At 55.3% G+C, this 14582-nt stretch overlaps 2 protein-coding genes across 5 annotated transcripts in view; one reads left to right on the plus strand and one right to left on the minus strand.

The window, feature by feature from the left end:
* RARA (retinoic acid receptor alpha) overlaps positions 1–9596 on the plus strand; it is a 43732-nt gene extending 34136 nt beyond the window's left edge. For all 4 annotated transcript variants that reach the window (XM_011383062.2, XM_011383060.2, XM_011383063.2 and 1 more), the window contains 7 exons: positions 761–909; positions 2188–2329; positions 4376–4536; positions 4815–4991; positions 6244–6448; positions 7276–7434; positions 7978–9596. In XM_011383062.2, the coding sequence (XP_011381364.1) occupies positions 761–909; positions 2188–2329; positions 4376–4536; positions 4815–4991; positions 6244–6448; positions 7276–7434; positions 7978–8195 (1211 nt within the window). In that variant the 3' untranslated portion in view covers positions 8196–9596. The remainder of the gene's footprint in view (positions 1–760; positions 910–2187; positions 2330–4375; positions 4537–4814; positions 4992–6243; positions 6449–7275; positions 7435–7977) is intronic.
* Positions 9597–9728: 132 nt separating this feature from the next.
* GJD3 (gap junction protein delta 3) overlaps positions 9729–14582 on the minus strand; it is a 7126-nt gene continuing 2272 nt past the window's right edge. Inside the window, exon 3 of the mRNA XM_011383094.2 lies at positions 9729–9757. Coding sequence (XP_011381396.1) covers positions 9729–9757 — 29 coding nt within the window. The remainder of the gene's footprint in view (positions 9758–14582) is intronic.

The following is a 14582-nucleotide window of genomic DNA, read 5'->3' on the forward strand; positions in this document are numbered from 1 at the left end:
GATAGTAATCAGTACATAGTACTGAGGCCAGACAGACTGAGCATTGATGGGAACAGACCCCCTTTGTCATGCTGCTCCCCCCAGGCTGGGCACCCAGAGCAAGGGGCTTCCGGGGCCCATAGGGACTCTTCCTTGTCTCCAAGGGGTCCCTGCCTGCTTTGCAACTCTTCTTTGCGCACCCTGCCTTGAGTCCCTAGCCAGGGGATTGTTTGGGTGGAGGAGGGGCTGTGGCTGCTGGCAGAGAGGGGAGGGAGGAACGGAAGCCAAGGGGGTGGAGGAGTGGCCGGCTTTGAATATCCTGTTGACCCCAGTTTCCTCTGCCCCTAGCTTGTGTCCTCTTCCCTCCCTCCTCATAGGCCTTAACTCCTTCCTAACTGGGGGAGATGGGGGAGATGGGGCCGAGCTGCTCGGAGGCCAGGGCATTAGAACTGGGCCAACTCCCACCCGTATTGCCCAGGTATAGCCATGTCCACATATAAATCTGATGGTTATTATCTGATCTCTCTGGGTTTGAAGGTAGGGTCCTGGGGAAGTAGATAGGAGTGATGGGGTGCTGACAGCTTCATTGGCATCCTCATTTCGTAAGTCTGGCTGGAGTGTCCCAGCTTTCCTGAGATTGCACCCCTGCCCACCGAGCGTGAATCCTGGCAGGGGTGGTGAGGCTGGGAGAGGCTCCTGGGGGAGATCATGAGGCAGGGTGGGCATGGTATTAAGGATGGTGACTTGGGTCTCTAACCGCCGCTCCCTCTTCTCTCTCTAGCGATTGAGACCCAGAGCAGCAGTTCTGAAGAGATAGTGCCCAGCCCTCCCTCACCGCCCCCCCTCCCCCGCATCTACAAGCCTTGCTTTGTCTGTCAAGACAAATCCTCAGGCTACCACTATGGGGTCAGCGCCTGTGAGGGCTGCAAGGTGAGTTGGGTCATTGGGAAGGATAGTCCTGGTTAGATAAATGGGATGTCCCCACTGTCATGTCCTAGGAGTATGCTGTTGGGGGTGGGGGTGTCCCTGAAACTGCTGTGCTTGTTCCTGTGTAAAAGGTGGCAGCAGCCTTGGAGGAGAGGAAGCCTGCAATAGAACCCCTGTGGATGAGTAGGGGTCCCCCAAACCAGAGGTCCTCTCCCGCCTGAGTTCCTTTTCCTGTCTCTATCCTCCAACTCACAGGGCGGATGCCTCCTCTGCCACCGCTGCCCAGGTTGCCATGGTGAGCTGGCTGCTGACTGGCTCTTGGCTAGGGACCCAGGAGGCCTGCCCCCAGTGGCCCTGCCTGAACCTCACCATGGCAGCCTGGCAGGAGGCAGTTAGGAGCAGATGCCTTGCCTTGGCCTCTCTTTCAGGTGCCGAGGCTGTGGGCTCTCCAGTGTCTGGCTGGATTTTCCTGCACCCACATTAGGCTCCAGGGTATAGATGTGGTTGCCACCTTCCCAGCAGCTGTGGGCATGGCTCTTCTCCTCTCCCAAAGCCTGAGCCTCTATACCTATACAGATTACAGCTTAGGGTCTTGGGGGCTCCAGGCAGCCCCTAAGCCTATAGTAGCTGTCCCCGAGTGTAGGGCCAAGATCCAGGGCAAAGCAGAAGGCCTCAGACTGTGTGTCTGCTTATCCTGTCTGGTTGTTCCCGGTCCGTCTCTGATCTGTCTGGTTAGCCTGTGTCTGGAGCCCCTGACCAGTCTGGGTCCAGCTGTGGTCGGTCTGTCCACATCTCCCTGGTTGGTGAACATGTGTCTTGTTGCTTGTTCCTGAGAGTGTGTATGTCTCTGTCCCACTGGCCAGCCTGTGTATGTCCTCCATGGCTTCTTCCTGCTTGCCTTCTCTTCTTGTGCTCTGCACCCAAGGCTGTGGGTTCCAGAGCTCTGCCTCCCTCCCCTTTAGCCCCCTCGCCCCCTTTTCGCGACTCACTGGCAGCAGCCCCGATGCCCTTTTCCCCAGGAGGGAGGAGGCAAGGTCTGCAGGTATGGGTTGGGGGAAGACCCCTGCCTACCTGCAGTGTAGAGGCAGGTATTGGGTTTCTTCTGGGGGTATCCTTGCAGGTGGGCCATTCTCCCACCTTATCTGGCCTGCTTGGGTAGGTGATGGTCAAAGGCTTAGGAGCGGCAATGGCCTTGCCTTCTGTCCCCCTGGCTGAGGTCACACACTGGTATGGCTCCCACTGTGGATGTGGCTGACGTGACTCCCTCTCCTCCATATCCAGGGCTTCTTCCGCCGCAGCATCCAGAAGAACATGGTGTACACATGTCACCGGGACAAGAACTGCATCATCAACAAGGTGACCCGCAACCGTTGCCAGTACTGCCGGCTGCAGAAGTGCTTCGAAGTGGGCATGTCCAAAGAGTGTGAGTGCCAGGGGCCAGGGGCCGGGTCACATGCTAGACAGGGCCTGAAGTACTCCTAAAGGCCAGAGGAGCAGGAGTGTGTGGATGTGTATGTATGGATGTGAACTTGCACACTCGTGGAATGATATGCAGGCTCATGGTTAAGGACGGTTTGTGTATAGCTGCAAGGACTTGTCTGTACATCTAGCCAGCTGTGTGTCCACATGCAGACAACTCTTTCTGTTTGCACATGCTGGCTGTGTGTGCTTGCACACGTGTGTGTGTGTTTGTTTGTTTGTGTTTGTGTGTTTGCTCCAGGCTGCTGGCTGGCTTCTAGGCCCTGCTTGGCTTTGGGGCAGGACTCAGAGGCATCCAGGAGTCCCTCAGATTGTGCTTCTTAGGGGAAGGCCCGCACTGAGGGGGTGCTGGTTGGTGTGTGTGCGTGCGTGCATGTTTGGGGGAGGGTACGGTTGGCACAGGGATCTAAAAGCCATTGTCTGGTGAAGCCTGGGCCCTGGAGTTAGAAGAGAGAATTGGGACTTCTCAGATCCCGGAGGGACGGGGGTTTCCAGTTTGGGCTCAGCTGAGGCCCCATGGAGGGAAGAAGCCAGGGCTGGACAGGGAGACCCTCTTGTGTTGAATCACGGGTGTTGCCGTGGTGACCGGTGATTGATGATGTCAGAGATAAATGACGCTGACAGACGCCTCCTTGTCTGCGTGGCCGTTGCCATGGAGCCTGAGCCTTGGGGGATGGGGTGGGGGAGGGGGCTGCAGGACCCCCTAGCCCTTTGTAGGGAGGGCAGTGGAAAGGGAAATGGGGAGGGGATGTGGGGGGACTGAGGAGCCCCAGACAGGAGGGGAGGGCCCTGTATCACCCTGCCACCTCCTGCTGGAGGAGGCAAGCAGGGGCTGCCTTGTCAGTATCCCAGGAAGTGGCGGCTTCATGCTGCAGAATGGGTGACAACTTGGGACCTCTAGGGCCCAGCACCTCCTCTTCCCTCCGCTTCTGCCACCTTCCTCTCCTAGAGCTTTTCAGTGCAGAAGGACCGGGGTGGGGACCCCTCTCCCTCCCACCACCATCTCCGCCTTTCCTCCCTCCTTCTCTCCGGCTGCTCTGTGCCCCGGAGCTGAGCAGCTGCCATTTCAATAGAATTAAAGCTTCCGAATGATAAACGTCTTGTCACAGCTGCAATTCTCTCTTCCCAAATTATCCCCCCACTCTCCCTCTCCCTCTCCCTTCTCTTCCTTGCACTTTATTGAATTTGCAGAATCGACATGAGTGATCTCCAAATTATGCCAGTTTCCCCCCCACCCACTGCCCCCTCCTTGGGCCCCCACCCCCACCTTCTCTTCCTCCAGCATCAGCAGCAGCCACCACTGGCCCTGTGAGTGATTGTGTGTCTGGGATAATCGGCTGGTAACGACCCCATCGCTTCTTTAAAGCCGAGTGGTGTGTGCGGCTCAGCGCCCCCGGTGATTTGTCAGCTCCCCCAGCTAATGGGCCGAGAGATTCTCCCACCCGGGCCCCCCACTCTCAAGCTGGGGAGCCCTACTCCTCTCCTGCCTGCCCAAGAAGGGGAGCCGCTTCCTGTGAGCCAGTCCTAGGGACCCCCAGTGAAACTGCTGCTGGGAGGGCTGGGGGCCAGTGGAGGCAGGAGCAGGTCCTTCTTGGAAGCAGAGGGAGTGGGGGTGGCAGGGAAGCAGAGGTGGGACACTCTGCACACTTGCTTTCAGCTAGGGAACCCCTGCGTACCTGGAGTGTGGGCTGGCGCAGGTGCGTGGGAGTACGGGCACAGTGGGCTGGTGCTGTGCTCCTGGGGCTCTGTGACAGGATTTGGTATGTGGGTCAGACGGGCATGGAGGGATGGACCACGTGTTGACGCCTGTCTGCTCATGCACTTGTCTGTGTGTGCATTGTGTGTGCGTGCATGTTGTCGTGCATACTCTGTGTGCGCCCGCCTGGTGAAGACCTCTGTCTGAAGCAGCAGCTCTGGTGGGAGGAGCTTGGGCTGGGGGTGGACCGCTGGCCGCACCTGCCCTCTAACCATTGGCTTCTGCCCTCCACAGCTGTGAGGAATGACCGGAACAAGAAGAAGAAGGAGACGCCCAAGCCCGAGTGTTCAGAGAGCTACACGCTGACACCAGAGGTGGGGGAGCTCATCGAGAAGGTGCGCAAAGCGCATCAGGAGACCTTCCCTGCACTCTGCCAGCTGGGCAAATACACTACGGTATGACTTCCTCCGGCCTGGAGGGGCGGGCGCACCCAGTGCCACGGGCCCAGGTCGGCCCCTCGTGGGACACCCCTTCTTCTGCCAGGCTGGCTCCTCTTCACCCCTGCCCGGGCCTCCACATCCTCCCCTTCCCCTTTTCTCCCTCCTGCTGCCTCCTCTCAAGGAGCTCTCAGGAAGTGAAGGCCGGGTACAGGGCAGGCCTGTAGGGGCCAGTGGAGCCAGGCTGAGAAGGGGTGCCGTGAGGAGAAGGCTCTCACTCTCCCTCGTCCTCCCAGAACAATAGCTCAGAACAACGTGTCTCTCTGGACATCGACCTCTGGGACAAGTTCAGTGAACTCTCCACCAAGTGCATCATTAAGACTGTGGAGTTCGCCAAGCAACTGCCTGGCTTCACCACCCTCACCATTGCCGACCAGATCACCCTTCTCAAGGCTGCCTGCCTGGACATCCTGGTGAGGGTCTGCACCCCGCCCACCTGGGCACTGCCCCATGTCCTTGGAGGATGTCCTGCTGCTCAGATAACCTCCTTCCTACACATCTGTTCAGAATGGACCTGTCCAAATGCCTACCTGCCCGATTATCCACGCTTCCTCTCCTCCATGTGTCCACCTGTCCACTTAGCCACTCTGCACCTGGACGTACACTCTTTCACACTCACCGGCACATACCTACCCTCACCCCATCTTTCGTTAAGCCTTCCATCCAACCGCTCATCTTCCCTCCTGTTCAGTCTATAGTCAAGATTCACCTGGGACCCGGTGTGGCCAGGCCTTGGGTGTCAGGAGCAGAGGTGAACACACCACCTCCCCTCTCTTGAAAACCTTCTGTTTTTGGATACAACAGTTGTAAACAGAGGTTGCAAACTGTGATATGTGCTGACTGGAGATGAGGGAGGGCTGTCCCCCACTTCACTCAGAAGGTTACCAGAAGAGGTGGCATATAGGGCTTTGTAGAAGAGACACAGGAGAGGGTGTCCCTCACTGAGGATGTGAAAGTCCCGCTGTTCTGAGTCCAGTTGGATTCAGGGGACTGCAGGGCATTTGGTAGGGCCAGAGGGTGAGCTGGGCTGGAGACAGGATCGGGGGCAGTGGGGACTGCCACAGCCTCCACTGACAAGGAGGACTCCTCCCTGTCATCCTGACAGATGCTCTCAGCCACCTTCAGGTTGGGGAACCTGGAGCGTGACTTCTCAGTAGGGGTGGGGTAGGAGGTGCAGAGTGTCCTGTCTCCAGGCAGCCTCCCATCCCTGTGCCTCAGAGGCAAGAGGCAGAATCAGGGTCTGAAGCTGATGCTTTATTAATCTCCTGTTGTATATCCTGTCCTAGGAACTGTAGGCATTAATCTGCTATGGTCATTAGCTGGAATTTCTAGTTTCTAGAGAATTTTCTCTGCATGGAGGCAGGATGATCCAGATCAGCATAGTCCAGTATAGTAGCTGCTTGCCATGTGGGGCTATTTACATTTAAATTAAACTCATGTTAGTTCCTTAGTTGCATTGGCATGTGTTAAGTGTCCAGTGGCCACACTGGCTGGTGGCTACTGTGTTGGATGGTGCAGACTTAGGACATTTTCATTACTGTAGAAGGTCTATTGGGCAGCACTGGTCTGGCTGCCTGCCAGGTGTTCCTGTGGGGATGGATGCAGGTGCTGGGAGTGCTGGGGGGATGGGCTGAGTCCCTGAATTCCCACCTCCTCTGCACCCAGATCCTGCGGATCTGCACGAGGTACACGCCCGAGCAGGACACAATGACCTTCTCGGACGGGCTGACCCTGAACCGGACCCAGATGCACAACGCTGGCTTCGGCCCACTCACGGACCTGGTTTTCGCCTTCGCCAACCAGCTGCTGCCCCTGGAGATGGATGATGCTGAGACTGGGCTGCTCAGCGCCATCTGCCTCATCTGTGGAGGTGGGCAGGGGGTGGAGGTGGGCAGGGGGTCTGGGTCTGGTGACCAGACCCAGGGTGGTGGTGCAGCCGCTCACCAGCATGTGCAGGAATCATAGGGTCAGAAATAGACCTTGGCCCTTGTCAGGCCCCTTTCACAGGGGGAAACCAAGTCCCAGAGGGGCAAGGTCTGGTCTGTGGTCACACAGCAAGGGTGTGGCAATGGAGACCTGAGCTCTAGTTCCTCATTTCTGGGTAGTGCTCCTTGTAGGGGGATTAAGAATGAGGGTTTGAGAGTCAGACCACCCAAGTTCAAATCCTGGCCAGCTGTGACCTTGAGCAGGTTGCTAAAGTTCTCCGAGCCCCCATTTCTGTAACATGAGGCAGTAAAGGTGATAAGCCAGTGGAAGTGATCATTAATAAATAGGGCACAGTGTGTCCAGAGTAAGACCCAGTAACTGTTGGCTGTGGTTACTATTTTATTGTTAGGAGTTCTGCAATATTGTGCTGCTGTCCATACTGGGTGGGAACGGGACCTGCCTGGGCATCTCCATCTGCTTTAGATCTGCACTGCTTGTGTTTAGGTGACCCATCTCCATGAACTGGGCAGTCAGGGTGGGCTTTGGGCAACTGCCATCCCCATCTCCTCTTTGCTTACATTTAAGAGCCTCTCAGATGGGCCTTTCTCCAAGCACACAGACCCCTCTCCTCTGCCCTGTTTGGGGAGGCCCCAGAAGAGCTGCTCAGGTTGTGGCCTTGGCAGGCCTGCCCTCTAGTGGCCAAGCCTGGGAGCGCAGCTGTGTTCTTAGCTCGGCGTGGGTAGCTACTCACGGCTGCCATTGCCTCCTCAGACCGGCAGGACCTGGAGCAGCCAGACAGGGTGGACATGCTGCAGGAGCCGCTGCTTGAGGCGCTGAAGGTCTATGTGCGGAAACGGAGGCCCAGCCGTCCCCACATGTTCCCAAAGATGCTGATGAAGATCACAGACCTGCGAAGCATCAGTGCTAAGGGTGAGGCTCCCACATCTGGAGAGAGGTCCTGTCTTCCTGCGGGCCTGACCCAAGACCTGCCATTCATACCTGGGGCCAGGTTCCCCACATCTGAGCCAACACCCCCTATCTTTGTGCCCAGAACTCCTGTCTGTGAGCTCTAAGGTGGCAATGTCACTTCTGCGTGGTGGTTAAGGGCATGGTTCTGGAACCAGATAGTGTGGGTATGTGTCCTTGAATAGGTTGCTTAACAGCTCCAAACCTGTTTCCCATCGGAGGAGTAGGGATAGTGATGATGTTTTCAGAGTTGTTTTGAGGTGTCAACAGGAGAAGCCATAGGACACAGCACATAGGAAGGGTCCAGTGTCAAACCAGGCAGTCTGACCCCAGAGCCCGAGTTCAGAACTTCTGAGCCCCGAGTTCAGTGCACAGTGGATGTTGATGTTCGTAATGCCGATTGTCCCACCGACTGTGCCCTCCCTCCTGGAGTCACACTGCTTGCAGGGCTTGCTGGGCTAGGGGAGCTGGGTGTGTGTGCTAACCTCTGCCCTTCCTCTCCTGCAGGGGCTGAGCGGGTGATCACGCTGAAGATGGAGATCCCGGGCTCCATGCCACCTCTCATCCAGGAAATGCTGGAGAACTCAGAGGGCCTGGATACTCTGAGTGGACAGCCGGGGAGCGGGGGGCGGGATGGGGGTGGCCTGGCCCCACCACCTGGCAGCTGTAGCCCCAGCCTCAGCCCCAGTTCAAACAGAAGCAGCCCGGCCACCCACTCCCCGTGACCACCTGTGCCCCGTGGACACAGCCCTCGCCCCTCGCCCGGCTTTTCTCTGCCTTTCTACCAACCATGTGACCCCAGCTAACCCTGCCCCCCACCTGTCCTCCCTTCCCTGGACAGGAGGGAGGAGGTGGTGACTCTGGACAGAGGCTTGGGTGCTGTGGACTGCCACTTCTGCAGCCTGGGCTGATGTCAGGGGCAAGGTCATGAACTGAATGAGGACCCCTGGTCCTGGGCCTCGGGATGGGGCCTGGGGGCCTTGCGTTCATCAAGACAGCCTTCTGCCCACCTCGCCACATCTTCATCACCAGCAAATGCCAGGACCCGGCTCCCCCATCCTCCGAACTTACAAGCCATTGCCCCCCGGTTTGGGGAACCCCCCTTGCCTCGGTTGGTGACAGAGGGGGTGGGCCAGGGGTGGGGGGGCTCCCCTGTACATACCCTGCCATACCAACCCCCAGGTATTAATTTTCGCTGGTTTTGTTTTTATTTTAATTTTTTTTTTGGTTTTGATTTTTTTAAATAAGAATTTTCATTTTAAGCACATTTATACTGAAGGAATCTGTGCTGTGTATTGGGGGGAGCTGGATCCAGAACTGGAGGGGTTGGGTCCTGGGGGAGGGCAGTGGCTCAAAGGGGCTCCCACTCTTCATGTCCCTGTGTCCCCCTAGTCCTCCTTCCCGGCCTTTTTCTCCTCAGTTTTCTCTTTAAAACTGTGAAGTACTAACTTTCTGAGGCTGCCGCCCCTCCCCCCGCCCACCCCTTCGTGCTGGGGAAGCAGCCAGCCTCCCTTCTCCCTCTGCCTAACCACTGGGTGTGGACAGTTCCAGGCAGCCCCTAGAAGGAGGGGGCCCACCACGAGAGATGGGTTGGGGCAAAGCAAGGTGTGCCCTCAGAACATATAAGCCCTGTGTCCTTGGCTGAGCTGCGCGCCCCCCGCCCTGCCCCAGTCAGGGCCCACATGATCTAAGCCCTCCAGCCCCTACTGTGAAGGGGCCGGCTGTAGGGCCTGATCTATCCCTGCCTCCCAGCCTCACAGCCACCAGCACCATTCACAGGCCCCCAGATACACGTGCGTGTGCGCGTGCGCGCGCACAACACACACACACACACACACACACAGCAGAAAGGCAGGCCAACAGACACTTGGCCCGAGTTCCATTTCCCTGGCCTGCCCACACCACTCACCCCACACTCGTGCCCCCTCCTTGCCCCGCAGGACGGGCCTATAGGGGGTCCCCTCCCCTCATCCCCTGTATCCCCTGGGCTGGGGGAGCTAGCTCTGCCCTGCCCCCATGCCCCGGGGTTGGGGTCTCATCCCCCCAGAGCCCGCTGGTGCACCTGTTACTGTTGGACTTTCCACTGAGATCTACTGGATAAAGAATAAAGTTATATTTATTCTACACACGCCTTGCTGCCTTTTCTCAGTATCTGGACAGGGGGCTGGGGATTGGGGGGTCAGGTATGAACACTGGGGCCTTTCTTGTGCTGGGTCTTTCAAGACAGGCCTGCCCTTGGGGAGCCCTTGGTCTAGGGCCTACGTGGCCTGTGTCAGGGAGGCCCAATCTGGAGGTGGGGAAGGGAGAGGGGAAGAGGCTACTCCTACTTTCAGGACATTCCCAGTCTGAGGCAAGAAGCCAGCCCTAGCTTTCAGAAAGTCCCAGTCCGAGGGAGGAAGTTGGCCCTCAGAGAGTTCCTGTCCCTTGGGAAGCCAGAGGTTGGGTGTGGGGGTCATTTAATCGCAGAGGAATTCTATTTTTGGAGTTACCACAGATTTGACCTTAAAGGCAGCAGTGGCAGTTGGCATAAGGACCAGCCAGGGTCAGGGGCTCATGGCAACCTTATAAGAACATGGGATTGGGATGGAAGCTTAGGAGGCCAGCCCATCGGCCCTCTACCTCCAAGGGGACAGACTATCCTGACCTCCCTGACCCACTCCTAAGGTCACTCCCTGGGCATGAGGCACAGAAGACAGGATAGAATGCTCCTGGTTGAGAAGATCGAGTGTGGCAGCCCTCTAGGGTCCTCAGAAACCAATTTTACCCACCTCTCACGTTACACATTATGGCCCACAGAGGGCAGTGCCCTTCTCCAGGGTCACACAGCAAGTTAGTGGCAGATGGGGCCTGGGGAGTTGGCAGTGGAGGCCGTGTTCTGAAGGGTTAGCAGAATCGCTAGGAGATATCTGGGCAGGAAAGTGTTTCTTCCACTGGGATCTGCCTATCATTTCTACTTCAGCCACTAGGTGGCGGAAGACCCATGCTTATCTCACCATCTGGCCCAGGGTGGAGCAAGCTTGTGGACAGAGGATTTCTTCCTCTAATATTTTCTCACACTTTTTTTAAAAAAATAAATCTGAAATAAAATTTAACATACCTACACACTATGCTATCACACTGTATTGTGAAGGAGAAATGAAGAGAATATACTATGAATTTCAATATGTAAATGGGCACAACCACATGGCATATATGACAGTCTCATGCTTGCTTCTATTTTTAATGAACACATTTGGATTTAAAAGAAATAAGAAGGTCAGAAGCCATTCTGTACATGAAGCACAGGAAATTTAAAGATATAAGTAGATGCTGGAATAAAAACTGACAATGTATAACAAAACTATGTAAAAAAAAAATCCTCAAAACCCTTAATGGTTTACCTAAAATGGTTTACGTAAAACAGTCACGTTTTGGGCTCAGGTAAATTATAAAGAAGTTTTTCACTACGTAAATGTCCAGCGGGACATTCTAAAGTTGTGTGTGACAGTTCTTTATTGTGGGAGGACATCTTGCCATTCCTAGTCCTTGCCCACTAAATGCCAGCAGGGACCCCCTCATGTGACAACTAGAACAATGTCCCCTACATTTACAAAATAACTCCCTCGGGGTAGTAACTTTGCTGTTGGGACCCTCCAGGGCCTGAGGTTTCCCACGATGGTTCACAGCTCACTGCTGTGGAGCAGAGTTTCTCAACTATGGTACAAGTGACATTTGAGGCCCAGGAATTCTTTACTGAGAGGCTGTCTGGTGCACTGTAGAATGTTTAGCAGCATCCTGGGCCTCTGCCCACTAGAAGCTAGTTGCAGTTGTAACTACCAAATGTGTCTGCAAACATTGTCAAATACCCCAGGGAAATTGCCCCTGGTTGAGAACCACTGCAGTAGAATATGGTCATAGAGGGGTGACATGTGCTTTGCATGGTGCCAGGTGCCGTCCTTCATGGGGGAGACTGACTCAAAGATGGTGACCGGGATACAGCTTGGGAAGGGCAGTGATGGGGGGCTTGCTTGGACCTATGGAAGCCCAGGATTGGGACAGGTTTTGGAGAGCTTCCTGGAAGAAGTGCCCCCTCCCAGCTAAATCTCTAAGGGGAAGAGTTAGCCAGGTGGGATGCAGAAGTGATCAATAGCTTCATATGATCAAAAACTGTCACCAGCTCAGTTTTTCACCGGAATGGTGAAGAGGAGAAGCTATAGAGGCTGGGACAGGCTCAGGTCAAAACCGGTTCAGGAGTTTGTCTTGATCATGAGGGTGATGGATAGTGAAGGATCTTAAGCCAGCAAGGGAGGTGTTCATATTGTAAGTTCAGGGGCCAGGAGCAGAGGTTCTGAGAGTACTCCAGGCCACTAGTGACGGGGCTGACCCTGGGCAGCCTCTGAAGGGGTGGAGGAGAGTGGACAAGGGGAGGAAATGCTTAGATGGTAAAACAGGAGGACCAAGTGGAATGTGGAAGGCATGGGATGTGGAAGGCAGGCAGAGGACGGGCTGTGGCAACAGCAGGTGCAGGTGGCCTGGCCGGCTGGAGACACCAGTAACTGAGAGAAGTAATAAACTTGAGGTGATGGTTACTCCTCACTTTTCCTGTCCCTCACTCCACTCCAGCCACACTGGCCTCCTTGCTGGCCTCAAACACCCCCAGCATGTTCCTAAGCCTCAGGGCCTTCGCACCTGCCATTCCCTCCAACTGGAATGCTCTTTCTAGAGACCACTTCATGGCTAGCCTCTCGCTATATTCTGTACCACTGTCACTCTTCAGCGATGTCTTTCTCTCTCCCTTTATCCTTACTGCAACCTGGTGTTATATTCTATATTTATTGTCTGTCTTCTCCACCAGAATGTAACCTCCATGCAGGTTTTGTTCACTACTGTAGCCCAACATCTGGATCTGCTCTGTTCTATACAACAGCCACTAGCCACATGCGGCAACTGACTCTTGACATGTGGCTGGTCCAAAATCTAATGTGCTCCAAGTGCAAAATACACACTAGATTTCAAACAGTACAAAGAATATGAAATATCTCAACATTATTTTATATTGATGATGTGCTGAAATAATATTTTGGACATATTAGGTTAAAGAAAATATATTACTAAAATAAATGTTGCCTGTTTCCTTTTACTTTTTAATGTGGCTAATGGAAAACCTGAAATTACACATGTGGCTCACATCCTATTTCTATGGAACAGTGCTATCTCAAAAACTGCCTGGCATATAATAAATGCTCAACAAATATTGGTTGAATTAGTACATCTGGAAAACAGCTGGACATCCAGGTCTGAGTTTGTGTAGAGGGCTCCAGGCTGCAGACACAGAACTGTCATCAGAGAGATTGTGGAACACTCCATGAGCATGGATAAGTGCTTGGGCCTCGGGGACACCTTAAGTTCCTCATTAAACATCTACTAAACACCTCTTATGGGATAGCTAGAGAGCAATGCCATCCAGCAGATCTCTGCCTGGGGAAGCACTGGTGCCATGGGGCGTCTAGCTCTGACTTGCAGGTGGGGCTGTCAGGGAAGGCATCTGTTTTCTTCCCAAGCGAGACCAAAAGGCAGGTAGGCATTAGCTAGAGTTGGGGGAGTGTAGCTGCAGAGAGGGAGGCTGCTCCAGGCAAAGGAACTCCATGTTCAAGCACTTGGAAGTAAAAGTGGTCACTATGCTTGGTCAGAAGAGAAACTTCAGTATGGATTGGAGCATGGAAACCCTGGGGAGCCAGAGGGATGGGGCTGAGAGGCAGGGCCTGTGGGGCAGCAGGGCAGGGCTGCGCTGACTCTGAGGATAGGGGAACCCCAAGGGCCTAAGTAGGGGGCTACTTAGAAAGCCTCCTCCAGCTGCTGTGTGGAAGGAGAGCCGAAGAAGAGGCAGGAGAGGAGGACAGAGGGGAGAGGGTGAGGGACGGAGGAGAAAATCGGGCTGAGTGGGTCATGGCAGTCTGCTCAGCAGGGTCTGAGGAAGCCCAAGTTGTGTGGTCAGATGGTGGCCCCTGGTTATTACTCAGCCCCAGGGTGATCTTATAGAGAGTGGCCCCACTGAGGTGGTAAAGGAGAAAGACAGATGGGAGCAGAGGAGAGACGAGAGGGGGACAGGAGGCCTCCTGTAGACAATTCTTTGTATTCTCCCAGGAGGGAGCGGGGTGGTGGTTGCAGGGAAATGTAGGGCCAGGGACATGTTTAGGGGAGGTTTCTTGAGGATGGGAGGGGCTTGACTATGTTTTTGGACTGGGAGAACAGCAGCAGGGTGAAGAGGGTGAAGTTGAAAAAGAGTCTTGCCCTCTGACCTCACTGCCCACCCCCACTGTACCTCCATGAGAGGGAGGGCCTGGCCATCCAGCCCAGGCCACCAGGTAGATGGTGTAGATGGTGCCCACAAGCTCTACGGGACCCAGGCCTGCTCAGGGTGAAGAGCACCTCCCCTTCCCCTGCCTTCTTGTGTGGGTTCCATCAGGAGGGGAGACCTTCCCATGATGCCCTTGCAGGTAGAGATGGAGCCACTGTGGCTGTTGCTGGCACTGGATCCTGGCCACCCACACAGTGCATATCGAAGATCCCACACACAGAGCTTACACCGGGCATACACATGCCCACAGAGACCCCACACGGGGTGCACATGTGTGTACACATATGCACACAGGGCTCACACAGGATATTCACGTGCATGCACGCACACAAAGGGCACAGAGGTTTTACACGTGCGCACCCACACCGCTCGCAATATATATATGTGTACATGTACGCGCATACACAGAGAGCCACACAGAGGCCATGCCTCAGTCTGAAAGAGGGGAGGCCCTCTGGATGCCCGCGTCACCGTTGTTTTTGTCCTCGGTAAAACAACCAGGTCATCACCTGAATCTCCACTTTCCACTCTGCCCTGCCCTCCACTTGTCCACTTTCTCTCAGCCCGCCTGGCCGCCTTCTTTTCCACCTGGATCATGGCATCGAGGACCCGCCTTAGTCCATTCCATGCCCCAGCTCTGCTGGGAACACCAGAGACCTGCAGAGGCTGCCCTGCGGGCCACCCCCACTGCGTGGGGCCAGGGGACAGGTCTGGCAGAAGCCACTTCTGAATTCTGCAGTGAGCGCCCTCATGGTGGGGTCCCGCCTCCGATCTC

This window comes from Pteropus vampyrus, unplaced genomic scaffold, assembly GCF_000151845.1.
Source record: "Pteropus vampyrus isolate Shadow unplaced genomic scaffold, Pvam_2.0 Scaffold503, whole genome shotgun sequence".
Lineage (NCBI taxonomy): Eukaryota > Metazoa > Chordata > Mammalia > Chiroptera > Pteropodidae > Pteropus > Pteropus vampyrus.